Below are 17,372 nucleotides of genomic sequence, written 5' to 3'. Positions count from 1 at the left end.
GCAAAGATGGATAAAGTGCTCCAGGATCTGGTTCTCATGGATTATGGTTCAGGTTCTCTTCAAGGAGCAGTTTGCCTACTGTTCTATTAAAATGAGTCGGGAAAGTTCTCAATCAACCGAACAAAAAGCCAAAGCCGGCCTCTGGGGGCCTCATATATATAGATATACAGTATGTATATAAACTGAGCTCCTTCACCATCTTAGGGCAATAAACATAATCTAAAGCACAAAGCCCAGATGTCTGAAACAATGTCCAATGTCTTCAGGTTAATATCATTATTTAAACTGTTACCTTAGTAAAATCTAACATGTACTGTGATGTATATGCTGGAGGGAAATACACATTCAAATTGTCGTATTTCGCAGTTATCTCAAAAGGTTTGCTTTCAACACACAGGATCTGCCCCTGTTGGGTGACTGGACTCACTAAACTGAGCAGTTCCATAATGAAGGAAATAGGAGGAGAAAGAAAAAGGCTCACAAATGTCCTACTAAAGTGTCCTTCCCTAAGATTTTAGACCTCTGCCTTTGCACTCGATGAAGAGTAATTTGGATAAAAGAGTGTCAGCTACACACTTGAAATGCAAATGTCTAAGACTGGAAGTGAAGGCACACTCTGCTTTGGCGATACATAATTTATTCCTTCTACTAACATTTTTGCACAGTTAGACCTTCCTCGCAGTAAGAGTGTGTGGGGTTTCTTTCTTATTTGGTCAGAGACATAGAAGAAGACAGTCTAGGAGGAAAAAGAAGCAGGACACATTCTGTGAATGATAGAACGAATGAGCGTTTCATGTCACCTTGATTCTTTTCCTCACCTGCTCTCACTTGAGTTGTGATAGGAGGAGGTAGAGTAGAGAGATGAGAGCACAGAAGGGACATTTAACAAAATCACTTAAATATGGCATGTAGCATGGATGCATCATCTGCCCATTGCTATAAAAGAATAGCGATATGCTTTGCTTAGCATTAACTGTATAAAAAACACATAATTACGGATGGCGTGTGAGGTTTATTGCTGGGTTCACAGGCAGGAGGACAGAGAACAGAGGAAACCGTGATGCACAAGAGCAATAAGAAATAAGAGCAGCCTGTAGCTCAGCCTCACTTGAGTGGCTGTATCCTTCAAAGGATGCGGTGCGAGGTGGTACAACCTCTGAAAAGAAGGTCATATTTTCTAGCTGCATTTGATTTGGCCTTCAGAATAGGAAAGACTTGTGATATATTTGGTGTTCAAACAGATAAACAGAGTTTGTGTCTTCATTTGTGTGACCTAGGTTTGGTGCATTTTCTTCCTTTCCTTTGTCATATAAAGTATAGTATTAATTACTTTGTGTATCTGTCTCCATCTGAAAGTGTTGTTTCAGCTACAATGGTGGATGTTTCCGCCCACTCCTTATGTTTATCATCAAATTATTTTTTACATTGTGTTATTTTTGGGCTCTTTGCTAATTGCTTTCTTTTGCTGTGTGCTTCAGGGTCATAATTATCTTCCTACTTGCCTCCTGCTAGCTCAATCAACAACTACTTGCATCACCCAACCAGCCAATGCCACACTCTACTCTGTGCTTCAGTCGCTTCATATCCCTTGTTCCAGTCTTCACTCCCAGCTGCTTTTCAATAAATCCTCTTTAACCTTTTACCTCTGTCTGGATTTGGATCCACCTACTAAATCATAACCGTCAATACACACAAAAAAAGATAATTAATTTAGAAGAAAAGAATTGGTGAGAGTGATGTGCTGCAAAAAGATCCTCTTGGGAAGGAATTCAATTTCCACCACGCTCTGGTTTCACTGCCTTCAATTGTCCCTCTGCTTTTCACATTTCATCTTTATCACTTATCCTCAAATGTTTGTGCCTGTTGTCGGTCGTCATCCTGTGAGATGCCTGCTCAATTTCAAAAACCACTGATTCTTTTCATCCAGAAGGACAAGCTTTATAGCCCTGGATCACAAAAAAAAGGACTGCGGGAACACATTTGGCCAGACCACCCCAACAGCAGATTGGTTTTAATGTGTTGTTTTCAATGTGATTTATGTGAGCTGGCTTCCAGACCCCTGTTCTCTTGTTGCTTTTATGACTGTTGGGCCACAGGCAAAGCTAAGTCCAAAGCAAGCATTGAGGTAACACTGTCTCTTCCAACCGCATACACTTACAGAGGATGGATGCATTGACTAGTCTGCATATTCACTTTTTTTTTTTACAGGGGAACTTTGTAACCTTTTTCTCAATACATTCCTGAATGCTACAAACTGGAATTATGTCACCACCACTGAAATTCTCCTGAAATGAAAGTGCACTGAAACATTCTAAACACCCTGATTTTACAACATGAGGGTGTTTCATTCAGAAATGCAGCAGTTAAGAGTCTCTAAAAGATCTTTCACTCTGACTTTGAAGTGCTGTTTTATCTATTGAAGCCACCACTCTTCATCACAGTCATGTAACAGTATAGGTTCAGGTCCAGGTAGGAGTATCTGGAGATTGCAACTTAATTCTGAAGGAAGAAACGCATGGACTATTTCTCACCCTTTCTAGCCTTCCCTCTTTCTCTCCCCCACTTTGTCTGTTACAGCGCTGAGCGGCTACGATTTGTGTGTGAGAGTTGGCAGAATAAATCAGAGGTGTCTGGATGTGCGAACCAGTGCATTTGCCAACAGCGGCATGAGGAAAGTAACTGGAGCTCGCAAAGCCTTCTTGACCTTGGATGAATCATCTCACATTAAAACAAATTGGACAGGGAGGAGCCAGAAGATAGGTGAGAAAAGAGGAAGAGGTAAATAAAATTGAAGAGTCAGGAGAGGGATGCAAGTAAATAAACAGGGAGATATAGATAATGAACACAGGGGATGATGTGGAAGGAGAGCGGTGGTAAAAAAAAAAAAAAAAACCCTGAAAGATGTTATATTAAGATTCTGCGACATAAACTGCAGAAGATATGGCTGAAATTAAAGTTAAATTCATATTTCATCAAAAACTGGAGCACATGTTTTTAGGATATGTTTACATGCACCAGTATAAAACTGATTTATTTTCATCAGAGGATAGGATTGTGTTGTTTGGGTGTCATTGACAAAATTAGATCAGCACAAAAAATGAACTAATGAATGGTAAATTAATAAACACATACATAGTTTTTAATTTAAACGACAGTTTAAAAATATATGAAAATTGAATAAGGATGATTTTTGTATAATCTCTGCAACAAAATGGATTTAATCCTGTCAGACAGCAGACAACTACTGCTGGGCTGCTTTTATAAACTTTATATGGATGAAGTCTCTTTGAACTGAGAGCTGAATCTTGGAGTCTTTAGCTCTCCAATCACAAGACAATAAAGTTAAACTGACCAGAAGACTCTGTCCTTTGTCACCCGTTCCTGAAGCAAAGTCCACCTGCGTCCTAGGTCGATGGAAGCAAAGAGCTGGAGACAAAAGTCAAAGTGGAGACAAATTAGATGGAAAAATGTACAACCAAAGCCAGAAGTATTAAATATCAACTGTAACTCAAGTTCATTACCAGCTGTATCACACACACAATAGAGGATAAATCGAGTCTCTTTGGAAAAAAGAAAATTCATTTAATCAAGCTACTGAATTTCATGGTTCACCAATTTAAGACTAAGCCCAATTAATAATTAATCACACCAGCTTCAGTATCTGAGTGTGTGTACCTAGACCTTTATGAGCAATGTGCTTCCAGTGGTGTGTGTGTTGCCTAAGCCTTATACACCATTGATCGCACCCAAAATGAAAGTCTATTGATTCCTACCCTCAAATTATACCTGATATGTGTAAAGCAGATTGGAACAGAAAAAAAGCCTTTCATCACACAAAATTCATCTCTCCAACACAAACGGTGTGATTAAACAGTGACGTCGTCACCCACCTCCCAAACATCCCTGCTCTGATCCTTAATTTGCTGAGTCATCAACATCAAGGTCACTCCTGACTTGGTTAGAGGTCCGTTTACATGTCCTCCCCGCATTCTGCAACCAAATTATTTTATGTTCTGTTTGAGGGATTCTGCAATTGTCCTGCAAGGATTGAATTCAAATCTAATTTGGTGTTTAAATGCATGTAAATCATTACAATTGCAGGCGAGATGACCTCATTCTGAGTACAGACAAGTCTTGCATTTGGAATAATAAAGTCATATTCTCTACAAATCAATAAAAAGTAAGATTGTATTCAATAAATAATGAATCTAATTTTTTTTTTTTTTTTAATTCGACCTCATTGATGGTTCATGTTATGGAAACACAATGAAAGTCTCTTTTTTAAATTGACATTCATTCCCAAATGGTCTAGCGGTTAGGATTCCTGGTTTTCACCCTGGCGGCCCGGGTTTGACTCCTGGTATGGGAACTCATCTTTTTAGAGTTACTGACACTTGGCTTGGAGGTCGGTTCAAAACCAGCATGGACTAAAATCTGGAGTGTGAGCTGGTAGATGGAGGCATGTCAGTGCACCCCTTGACCACCGCCTCTCGCCTGTGGTCAGCTGACATAGGCTCCAGCAGACCCGAGACCGCAAGGCGGAAAAGCAGCCATGGACAATCACAAATGTCTCGTCTAGAAGAAAAAAAATGTACGGATTTCTAAAATGACAATGGAACAAGCTCAAATGGGGAGCAGTGGGTGCTGCTGTTGCCTCACGGCCAGAGGGTCTTGGGTTCAAAACCATTTGAGGACCAAGTTTTCTGGCGTCCTCCCACCACACTACACTGGTGACTCTAAAAACTGACTGCAGTCAGTTGTGAATGGCTGATTGTCTTTCTGTGTTGCCCTGTCATTAAACAGTGACTTGCCCATTGTGAGCCCACCCCAGTGCCCCAAGGCAGTCGGGGTGGGCTCTAGCTGTGACCCTGTAACCCTACAAGAAGTTAGAAAAAAAATTTATAAGAGCAAAAAAGAATGGGAAAAAAGAAACTACTCTACAAAAGCTACAAACCACAAACAAGCACATAAATACTAATAATACAGAAGAGAATAGATGGTCATAACAGCACATAATTGTAAATAACTGCATATTGTAATAAAGAAAAAAATAATCAGATCATCATTAGATATTTAAAATGAAACACCCAAAAATTATAATTAGTTATAATCTACTAGGTCAGGTAATCAGCTCTGTGAACTATAGCTTAATTTAGATGCGAGAGTAAAGACTTCCTTTTAAAATGGCGTGACTATAAAACAATAAAAAACCCCAAAAAAACAATCCTATTCAGTTATTTAGGAAAAAACTAAATTTCTGTTTTGCTTTGATGGTCCAAGAATATTTTTTGTAGTAAAAACTTCATGTTTCAACCATAATGAAGTAAAAAAAACGAATTTGGTGGACTGTTTGTTGTTGCAACAAACAAGAGGCTTTATAGCAACAATTTATCAGTAACTGTAAGAGTGGTTGGATCTTAGTGATAACAGATGGTTGAACGTTAGACAAATGAGCACACAACTGTTAAAATAATTACTTGTTAGAAATTAAACATTTTTATCATCATCAGTCCTCTCTAGAAGAGAATTAAAACAAAAATGCTCCTCATTAATTGCTTCTTACCAAACAAATGCAGCGTCTGCTTGTTATAATAAGATCGTTAGTCATTATAATGATGTAAGCATGGCATCTTTTCTATGTGTCTGTAAGGGATTTGTAGGATTTTGTGGAACAGGAAAACTTTGTCATGGTTAAAACGACAAAGGGCATTAGAATATTTGTTTTGTCATGAACAAATGAAAAGCAATCGGCGACTTTACTTCTGTGTCAAAATGACCAACCTTCTTTGGTGCTAGAAGCTTGAAGCTCTCATTAAACAAGTTATGCAAACAGTTTGATGTACAGCATGTAATGTTTTAAGACAGTACATACATCCCACTTATTAACACCTGAGAATTCTGTTGGGATAATCCTTTGTGTTAGTTATTCTGTTTCAATACTTTATATTGACTTGGATGGTTTTAAAAACATGTTATTTTGCTAAAATCCTTTATTTGTGTTAGAATCCTTTATTTAATACTTATTGAACCCCATTTACCTGTGTAGGGTTACGTTGTTTTTGTCTCTTATATCTTGTCGTAATCCATTTAAACATTTTACTCAACAACCCATAACGAAAGAGACGTGAAAATCTCTTAATCTTTTTACAAATCAAAATATAATGCATAATAAAAAAAGAATTCTCAAACCATGATCAATCCAGACTACTTTAATCAATTTTCCAATGTGTCTTGCATTACAAACCAATATAAGCTGGGTGAAAGACACATGATCCTGGGCAAACATTGAAAAGACAATCCTTAATGGTGTTAGTGACGTAATGTGTTAATATTATCAGAAAGACAGGTTATTATAGTTGTCTGTATCTTCAGTGTAAAAACAAAAGTCCCATAAGATCGGCTGGGTGTCAGAATCACTCAGAGACTATCACCATCTTGTGTAAATGGTGTAGCATAATTTATTTACCCTTCTAATCTAGACAAATTCAGTTTTGTGACAGTGAAAAGTAGCTTTAAGATCAACACTGCCACTAATCCACTAATCCCACTTTGCAGGACATTCCTCAGGACAACACATCTAAGCAATAAAATGTTTAAGACCAATAAGTAAAAGTCAATAAAACAAGAACAGCTCTCAACAGAACGCCGGCGTCTGCCAGGGCTGATCAGTGTCTGTCTGGGTCTCCTGGCACATGTTTCAGCTATCCACAAAGTTTGGGATAAGGATTTAACAGCTTTTGTTTAAGAAGGAGAAAAAAAAAATCTCTCACGTGAAGGACAGTTATAAGAAAATCCTGCATCCCTCCCCTCAATTGGATCAACACTAATATTTAATAGGTTCTTTTCCAAGACTGCATTTTATCTGATATAATCTGTCCATTTGATTTTGAGTAATCCTTCTGACAAACAAACCAACCATCAAACTGACAGACATGGCAAATTCATACCTCTGCCAAGGCCAACAGTTCCCTAATCCAACATGCCATGACTGCCATGTAATCATAATTTAAGACTACTGTATTTGTAACAGCAAAATATTTCTGATGGCTCCAAATTTTTTATTTGGATCCATAACAAATCCTGCCCACTCATAGAAACAAACTCACTGAATATGCCCAATTTCCTTCAGAAATAAAACAAGACAAAATGTCTTTTATAGCAAACATTGAAAAGGAAAGAAAAGAAGTCCCTAACCACATAAAAAATATGGGGGAAAAAATATATCAAAATTTATCTTTTACCTTTAGCTGGATCCACACCTACATTTAAGAGGAAACCCACCAACAATCTGACAAGCAATTTATTTAATATTTAATTACATTTATTTAAACAACAATCAGAGAAATATCAGGGATTTCCACAATTTAGAAGTAAAAATGTGGTGCATAAGGGACATCTAAAATAAAGCTTATGAAGTGGCTCAAAGAAAAAGTGAAAGAAAATATTTACTGTCGGAAGAAGTTCAATTTAAAGCTTTTACATTACCCATCTATGATTTAAAGATGTAGACTCTGACTGAAATCAAATTGTTTACTGAGTATCTAAGCATCCTTATAGAAATGACCTTAAAATGTATATTTATTTGGATATGAATCCAATCTTGTTTGCATTTCCACCAAAAGTATTTCAAATACTGTATCTTCTTACAAGAGCAAAGTGAGATTGCAACATGTTTTAGATACGAAATGCTATTTGTGTACTTGGATGCGACCGCTCTTCACCCTGCAGCTGCATTGTTGAATGATAAATCACACATCAAGTTGTTCTCTGACATTTGTGTTCTGCTGGTTTGTGCGAATATTTAAATTTTACGCCCTGCTGCACTGCAGCAGATGAACATTTTTGTTGTCTCTTTTTTCTCCCTTCTCTCATCTAAACAGACCGAGGTTGGTTGTCATGTCTCTGCAGCATTAGGATACTTACCCTGCCATCTTTGCAGTAAGCCAAGAGCTTGTCTTCTTCCTTTGGGTGGAAGACGATCGAATCTGGACTGAAGGAGATGGATTGTCGCTGAAAGGAGGAACCTTCATCGGTGCTAATGAACAGCATCTGATCCCTTTCATTTATGGATGAACCCACCAGCACGACCTGCAGGAGAGACGGGTCAGAGGGTCATCAGTCAGCAGCTTGTGGAAGAAAGAGGAATGCTTTCCTTCTCATATCAAACTTGAAAATCCATTTGTACTTCCAACCCAATGCTTGGCACAGCTTATATATTTATTTAACACCTTTCTCTGAGCCATTGGAACTATGCTGCTCAGAGCAAGGTCACAAAGCATTGATTATCTTTATGAGCTTTATAGCTCATAAAGAAAAAACATTAAATAAAGGGCGCACCAGAACCTGCACAATGATGCTTTACACAATTACAATAATTTCCTGGACACTCAGATGTAAGGCTATAAATAGTGGTGATCAAGAGGAAGCAGTGAGCCAGGAGCATGGTGGGAAACTGTCCAACCAGGGTTTTTAGTTCTTTGTTATCATCACTGCAGTTTTTGCACCTGCTCTTTACAAAGAGTGTTTGTTACAGTAACCTTTACAACTGCTCCTTCAACCACTCTCTGACAGACGTGAACCCCTTGAACATCTGCCCCAGTCTGTTACCAGGGTTTGGGGCTAATGGATGCAAAGCATCAGAAACACATATGGTTTATGACAGGAGAGGAAAGTACAGCTTGTATTGATTATTTAAAACATTAATTCTGCTTGCTTTGTGTGAACACAAACAAGAAGGCAGGTGAATCAGCATCCTGACAGGATGTGCAAACAAGTGCTCATCCATTTATTTCATTTTATTCTCAAACTATTATTTGAAGGCAAAAGCAATCTTGACCTATATAGAACTCTGCAGAGAATAATAACTAAACCCATTGTGCTTCTGACCCGCCTGGATGCTGTTAATAGCCTTCTGATAGGAGGAAGCATCATCATTTTGTGCTTATGTCTGAACTCAGGGTGAAGAATCACTTAACCTAAAAGGTCCCACATTAACATTTTATCTGTCAGCTTCTTACAATAACTTATAATGAACATAAAAAATACGGCAATGCCTCGAATTTGTGCCAATATTTGTGTATATAAGATCTGTGCCCTTCTCTTCAAATTTTGGAGTCACATCTAGAAAAAAAAGTGATGTCACACAGATGAAAAGTACCAGCTGGCTACAGCTGTCCAGTCATTCAATGCTGTGTATCCAGATACACCTCGCCAGTGTTTGCCAGTTCACCAAATCCATAATTATCTCATCATAATTAGCCTCATCAGTCACAGCAGAGTGATCAGCCACCACCACCACTGTCTGGACTTCAAGGGGAAATGTATATATTTCTGTTGCTCAGGACAGATACACATTTTTATCATATCATGTGGCACTCATCTCATTTATCTGAACTTCATTCCTTCATCTCTCCGGAGTGAGGAAGGGTTGCTTCCATGTGTTGGGTCAACTAAATGCATAATTTGATAATAAACAATACTTCAGCATTTTTTAATAACTCATTACATATTCTGTTATTAATTTATAATTTTGTACAGGTATAAAATTTCAATAAAATATTATTTTGCAATGATTTTACAGGTTATTAATTTTATATAGTATCGTATATATATATATATATATATATATATATATAGCTTAAATCTGCATTAACCCGTCAGAGACTTACAGTGGTCTAACTTCCCTCTGTGTCAACCGATTGAACTTGTGTTAAGACATGAGTTTTACACCACTATGAAATATCAACCCATATTAATTTTTTTTTTTTTTTTCTGATATAAAGGAAACTGGGTTTATAGTTGTTATAGCTTTAGCTTAGAATTCTTGTTGTCACTGTAATACTAGACACAAGTGTTGCATGCCATCAGGCAGTATATCACTCTACATTACATCAGTGTGTTTTCCTTTCATGTTCACCTATAGATTTGTAGACCTGAGGCCTGCAGTATGAAACCTGTAGTTTATGAGGTAGTGTCAAAGGTAAGGATTCTCAGCTTAAGGCACTGGCTCGCTTCTTACGTCTTCTACAATACAATGGTAACTTATGTTGCAGCCTGTGTTCAAGGTAAAAGATCAAACATTTAAAAGCAGTGCAGATCAATCAATGTACTGGAAATGTTATTATTCATGGAGGATCACAGATCCTTAGAGGCGATCCCCTGTGGAGCTGGGCCTCTCCTGTTTTCTTCATTTATTTCTTTTTCCCTCCGTTGACTTCAAGCCGTATCAAAGTATTTTGCTGTACTTTTGTATGTTGTTATTATTCTACAGTAGAGACTGGTTGAAGCACTTATTACATGAACTTGTGCATCTGAAGATATACAACTATCACTTTAAACCACTTCTTTAAGTGTGTTTTATGCTCTCTTTGGTCTTTTGACAACAAAAGGGTTGCAGCTGAAAGGGTGAGTGCAAACTGGAAAATAAACAGTCAGAATGCATAAAAGCAATATCATAGTTTAATGTAAGTGTAAGTTGGATCAATGCGTAACCTCATGATGGACCAGTTGTATAAGCCTTTTAGTTCATACATTTTGTCAGTTATATGTTAAGTTAAAACTGTTGCTTTAGCGCGGACTATGTGCTCAAATACTTTGTAATACGTCTGTTATTTCAATTGTCTCTGCTGTACATTTGTCCAGTTTTGAATTCCTCATTTGATTCGAATGTCACCTCTTTAACATGAACAGCGTCTTGGCTACGTTGGGAAGAATTATGCTTATTGACTCGATAACAATCTTTGTCTTTGACTGGTTACAAACAATAAAAAAAAATTACCTGGATAAGTTATCTCAAAACTTAAACTTTACTTAAAATTTTAAACTTCATACTAAAAACATTTAATTTTAGAAATTAATGCTTTTTTTGTTACGTTTGATTTTCTTATTTTCCTCTTATATTCTGTTCTCTTACATCTCTGAAATTTGAAGGTGCGTGTAGTAAATCTCTTCCTTTCTCTCTATTAATGTCATAAAAGCGTCAGATGTCAGATTCTCACTCACATGAAATGAATGTCTTTGTCATATTAAATAGATGCAAATGTTTGCAGTGAGACACACAAACCATTAAACACACACACGCACGCACGCACTCACATGCAGAGTCTTTGTCAGTATTCCCATCATGCCTTGCAGTGAGGCAGCCAGAGCAGCACCTCACATCTTGTTGGCTGCGCTACTTGAGCTGTGTGTTTCCATGTAACTCTTGCTTGTTGTGAACACACTTCCCTGAGCAACACGGTCAATTAAAAGCTAGGCGTCTGTTTGGCTGCCAGATGAAGACCCACAAGGACCAGCGGTGAAGCTATGGAATAAGACGAGCAAGAGAGAGGACTGAACTATTTCTTTTATGTTGGAATTTTCATTTTGTTTATTATGTGAATGTTGACAGGCCATGTCTGCATTTACACCTGGGACATGCCCACAATGTTTGCTGTTGACGGCCAAGAAGAGCTTCTTTTTTCATCCCCCAGGAGAGATTAAAATCTGAGAGATTTCACATCAATATATTCAAAAGAAATTGTGTGTTTTTGACCTCCACACTGACGGCAGTGATAAATGACATATCTACTGTCAGAAACTGAGCTTTACTAACGTGTTTAAATAGTAGCATTCCTGTTGGTCTTCATGTCCCTGTGGGACAGGACCATCAATCTGCCTGCCTCTGTCTGGATGTCTGTACTTAGTGGACATCACTCAGTTTAACCTAGTTTAGCTGTGACAGCTGGACATCCTCTGGACATAGACAAACAAACACACACACACACACTCACACATAAACACACACAGTCCACACATCACCAAACACTGACACAAAATGCACAGTCAGAAAAAGAGACACCTCAAGGAAATAATCTCTTTCATACAGCTTAAATGTGTGGAATATGTAAAAATGCAACCTTTTTGGATAGTAAGACCTGCTGAAATAGCTGCAAGCACTCACTTTTTTTGATTTAAGCAATTATGCAAATATATAAAAGTAACGGAAGTAAAAATAAAAAGATAATAAAATACAAGCTCAGATTAAAGGCGCTTTGCTGCTGCAACATTTGAACAAACAAGGAGCCTGAGGTGATCCAAACAAACACCCGGGTTCTCGTTCCTTTTGAATCCAAACATCACAGATATTTCCCTAAACAGAACCACAGAGTTTTGTGTCCCATTTAACCAAAGAACGGAGTGATATTTAACTTATGTTCAGAAAGGACTTGTGGCAGAAATATGCTGTGAAGCACAACCGTTAGCGGAGTAAATTAAATTTGTAATATTCAGTTGAATCCATGCAACTCTGTATTTATTTATTTGCTCTTTACTGGATTTGCATGTAGAGAATAAAAAAACTCTCAACAATATAATGGATTTGCATTTATGTAACTGGTGCAGCACTCGTTTGGAATGCATCGCTTGTATTGACTCTTTGATTCTTACAGATTTCCAAAGATTCATTAATCCAAACTACTCAATATATAGAATTTAAAATTACATGGAAATTCCTTTCACTTGATTAACCAACTATTCCAAGTGGGAGATTCGCCTTTCAAAGCCAACCAATGCCTGCTGGTGAATCCCCGTCATGGGTTGTATTTCTGAGCTTTGAGTCAAAGAACAATATCCTGTGGTGAAATTGTCTCATTTTGAATGTTACAGGTGGACACTAGTCAATGGCAAAAGAACATCTGGAAGTGACCGCTTGTTTCTTCATGCAGTAACGGGACTTGCCAACAAGTGGCACTCTTGTCAAACTCTATGCATTTGAGGTTCTTTTAAGACTGATCTTGATTCACTAACTTCCAATTGCACTGAAGTTTTCAGGGAAGCTGCTGCACAGACGCAGGGCAGACACACGCTGCAATTTTTTATTTTTTTTTGTCCTGTTGCAACAAGTTGTGTTCCTCCCCAGCTAAAAGACTGTGATTCATTCTTCCTCCGTAACGATTCCCTCTGAGTAATAACACAGTACCCCTATTGTGTGCAGCACATAAAAGCAGACTCTAAACTTCCTGTGTCTGCCCTGGAGACGGCGGGGGCACAGCGCATTGAGGGGACTAATGGAAACAAAACTAAGCTCAAGCTAATCTCTTTTGGGCTTTAACACCAGTGTGGCTTTGCAGAGCATCTCTGGATTCACGTTAATCTGATGAAAGGAGCTGATCACTAAAGACACACAAGTCCTGCTGTGTTGACTCACATCAGAGGGTATCAGACCTATGATCTGTAAAACTACACAATCTTACTTAGAGATTTAGAATGGCTTATGGGGAAGAAGTGTGTGTGTGTGTGCTACATGCAGGTCTGTAGAAGGATAAGATTGCTTGTGTACATTATGTTTGCATCACATGTCAGGACTTTGCATCTGAGAGTTTAAGTGTGTTGAGCTTACGTGGATCAAGAAAGCTCTTCTGGACTTCAGAAGGGAGATAACTTGAGCATGGTACATCTACAAATGAGTAATCATGTTAAACACACCAGGGAAGTATAGAAGATGAACATGATGTGTGCACAAGGGTGATATCTGCTGATATCAAAGAGGTTTAAGTTGTGCACAGTGAATAGATGGTGTGTAATAGCATCAAATAAATTGCCTTTGAGAGTTTTTAAAAATGGCTGCTTGGGTCACTCACACACCAGCGAGTGAGGCACTCGTTGGTGTGTGAATGTGTGTGATTGTTCGGGTGGTGGTATGAGGGTCCATATGCACAGATTGGCAGCCGCGGCTCATATATAGCTTACCATCACCAAGTATGAATGAGGAGTGAATGAATAATGGATTCGATGTAAAAGCGACTTTGAGTGTCCAGAAAAAGGCTATATAAATCTAATCCATTAGTATTGTTACTATTCTTTAATAGCACTTTTCATGAATTTTTGTGGAACATGTTGAGGAACGCAACACAAACTCAGCTTTAGCAAAAAGAACTGCAGGTTGGCTAATTAAATTGACTGCAGTGTGCGATCTGATTTCATTTATTCTTTTTTTTTTTGTTCTCATCTTTTCACCCATCTTTTTCTGTTAATTGGTTAGTTGGTTTGTTGGTGAAAATATGTGTTTTCGTGATACTGCTATGATATACTCCCTAAATTTTTGTCTAAACAAACTGTAAGAACAGGATGTAAAATATCATTACAGTGTTGACATCAGTCTGTATGCATATGGAAAAATCTGGAGCATGTTGCTGGGACAAAGATGAATGAAGAGAAGGGAGGGAAGGACAGAGTAGAAAGTTTTATCATTTCTGAGTTTACAAAAGCCACATGAACTGCAGTCACAATAAATCATAATTACATTTGTTTTCCCATTGACATCTGGGCTTACACACAGAAACACACATATACACAAGCTCTCAGCACAATCGCTTTCCACTCAATTACATATGTAAATTGCTTGGGTTCTGGTTTGTACTGGGAGAGAGGACCCCCGTGTGATGGTGGCTCACTGAGCTGTGGTCTGTTGGGAATTAAGACTGAGGAGAGAAGAGACACATGGCAGCTCAGTTGACACCACCAGACAGCATGACAAGTTGTTTTAGGATATGGTGCTTAGTCATCCCGACTTTTATTGGGCTGTTTGTAGTCAGTGCTTTTTGACACCAACGGCTTAGTCCAAAGGTTAGACTAAAGGATAAAGGAAAACAAAAGGTTTAGTGTCACGCTCTGTAAACCTTGTTTTGTTAGATGTAATATTTTGAAATCTTCCAATGCAACGGCAACAGAATGAACAACAGAGCAGTGGAGACTACAGAAAAGATAGTCAGAAATCTCCGTTCAATTCTGTCCTGTTGGGATTTAATATAGAAAAGAAGATAATGAAAGTGTAAAAATACTGTTCATTGGAAGATAATTTCCCATTTACATTGCTCAATGCCATCACTATCTTCATTGAAAGAAGACTTTATCTTCAGTCGACAAAGGTTACTGGACTAAAATAATCCTTGAAGCACATTCATTCATAATGGTAAATACAGCAAGGAATTAATATCAGTATAAAATAAAGATTTCCTGAAAGAACAGTGGGATGAACAACCACAGAGCCAGGATTGCGCGGGCTCACCATCAGCTCACACGTCTTCTAAGGCAAGGTGAGAATTGATGCGTCTGGTTAAAATCAGGAAAGCGAACATGGCCGACACGACGTCTTGCGATGTGTGAGATATGAGAGGTTTGAGCGTGTTTTCACCCACCTTGGCTACAGCGCAAATGCATTAGCTGGAGGCGTCCTTGTGAATTATACATAGAAGCTTCCTACCCAACTGATGCATTAAACTGCACTGGAGGTGAAACGTGGTTGACCCAACAAATCCCACACCTCGGCTCAGTTTCAAAGAATAAAGTAATGTGCACACATCCACAAGTCAACAGTAACACATGGCCCGCAAATGACATTTAATTCATAACTCTCATTTTTGGGTGTAAATGAAATTTGTTTATTCTTAAAAGAGGCAAAAATTTTGAGTTTTCTGGTGTACAGTGCACACTCGTGCATTCGCGCATTAACACTAAAAACTTCACCTCATCACGGATTTTTAGTAGGCAGTCACATGATACTCTATGCGCATTCTATTGGCTGATGGCATCCGAATGTGCGCTACGTTCCATTAATCTGGGACTTCCGTGAGACACAAAAGTGCTTTAAACAGTCTGTAAGAGTGTGGGAAAAGACAATACAGATAGAAGGTGGTTTAGTATCAGTTTGGGGAGGGTTCATTAACGTTTAAGTTAGTGTAAATAATAAGATAAATAGTTTGTCGCTATATTGCGGTATTCGTTATTTATGTGTGGTTCCTGGAACACATTAACCAAGAGTAGCGAGGGTGCACTGTATTCACATAAATCATTTCCATGACCTCACTATTTTCATTTTTAAATGCAGAGACTGACAAGACCAAAAGGATGATGTGTATTTTTATGTGTTTGTAGGATAGAATTGTCTCCAGTGCTGATCTGTAGTCCGCTAACAATGACCTCCATCTGAAGCCGCCTTAAGGAAACATGTGATTGACATGGACTTGGATGTACTCACATTTCTGCAGCGTTTGTTTTATCCTCTATTCTAGAACAGCTCACCGTACAGTACATTTCAAGCACCTTTTTAAAAGTGTCACTAAAAACCAGATGTATTCTGATTAACAGAAGTCAGTCAAGAGAAGCTCTCATTGCTCTGCAATGTCACTCTCCTGGTTAGTGTTAATTTACAATTATCATAAAGATGAGAGTCTGTATGCTAAGTGCTGTGATATTATGACTCTCTCTCTCTCCCCCCTTGTCAACTCAGGGACTGCGCACACGTCACTTCCTCTACGGGATTAGAGAGTATATAGAGATGACATCACATTTATCAGATCTCACACGCTGCTAGCTTCGATGACACGGTGTAATCATTCATTCAGAACATATTCTAAGACTATTGGCTCCATTACATCAGTATGTTTAAGAAACCAAAACCTTCAAAGTTAAACAACAGTATACTTTTTTTTAAAATGAAAACCCAATATTCACACATAGTAGCACAAGATATATTTTATCTAGATTTGTTTTTATTAAATATAGAATTGAACAACACACTGTTCTAAATTTTTCCACCTCTAGTCTATGTATAGGGACTTACATGCAATCCATGTATCTCTGTATTTTACAAAGGATTCATGAAACTACTTGAAAACCTGAAATTTACCCAAGGACACCATAAGTCTGCCGAACTGTGACTCTTTCCTGATAATGGAAATATTAAACAGAGATAAACTGATATCACTGAATTAAAGCATTGGATTTTAGTTAGATGAAATGTGTTGGAATGAGATATTAGACATTTAAATATCATGAAGAAGATTGCATAATGTGGGGGGAGTTACTGTTTACAGAGGTTGTGATTGACATGGACTTGGGTGTGAACCTGATGTAGACATACAGGTTCACACCCAAAGGAGTCTATTACTGGATTTGATATTTTAATGGTATTTTATATGTGGACTTTTGATTCAGTTGATGTAATCAAAATGTCAAATAAATTGCATATTAAATAACAATAAATTATGTTATCTGTTACAATTAATACATGGACATTTTGATGGTTTATAGCAGGCATGTTTTTCATTGCAAATTGAGATACAAGGCTCATTTACATTAAGGGAGACAGAATGCCCTATAATCACTTTCTCCTCCCTGTCTTTCCTCCTTTATTTATTCCTCCATGTCCTTATATGTCATCTGCCAGGTTGACGTTCTGGTCTTGTTTGCCTCAGATGTCTCATGCTTTGTGCTTCTCAATGAGATAGAGATCTCATTGATCTCTCTATCTTCAGATATCTTCTCCCGGTTCCTCCGAGCTTCTCTGTATCTCTCCCTGGCTGGTCATTATAGACGACAAGTCTAAACTCTCC

At 38.0% G+C, this 17,372-nt stretch overlaps 1 protein-coding gene across 4 annotated transcripts in view; it reads right to left on the bottom strand.

The window, feature by feature from the left end:
* Nucleotides 1-17,372, bottom strand: part of sorcs2 (sortilin-related VPS10 domain containing receptor 2) — a 267,219-nt gene that overhangs the window by 41,938 nt on the left and 207,909 nt on the right. For all 4 annotated transcript variants that reach the window (XM_068308719.1, XM_068308720.1, XM_068308721.1 and 1 more), the window contains exons 4-5: nucleotides 7,924-8,088; nucleotides 3,353-3,426 (exon numbers count right to left, since the gene is read on the bottom strand). In XM_068308719.1, the coding sequence (XP_068164820.1) occupies nucleotides 3,353-3,426; nucleotides 7,924-8,088 (239 nt within the window). The remainder of the gene's footprint in view (nucleotides 1-3,352; nucleotides 3,427-7,923; nucleotides 8,089-17,372) is intronic.

Source organism: Antennarius striatus, chromosome 23 (assembly GCF_040054535.1).
Source record: "Antennarius striatus isolate MH-2024 chromosome 23, ASM4005453v1, whole genome shotgun sequence".
Lineage (NCBI taxonomy): Eukaryota > Metazoa > Chordata > Actinopteri > Lophiiformes > Antennariidae > Antennarius > Antennarius striatus.
Note: the sequence above shows the minus strand (reverse complement) of the source record. Positions and strands in the feature narration are given on the sequence as shown.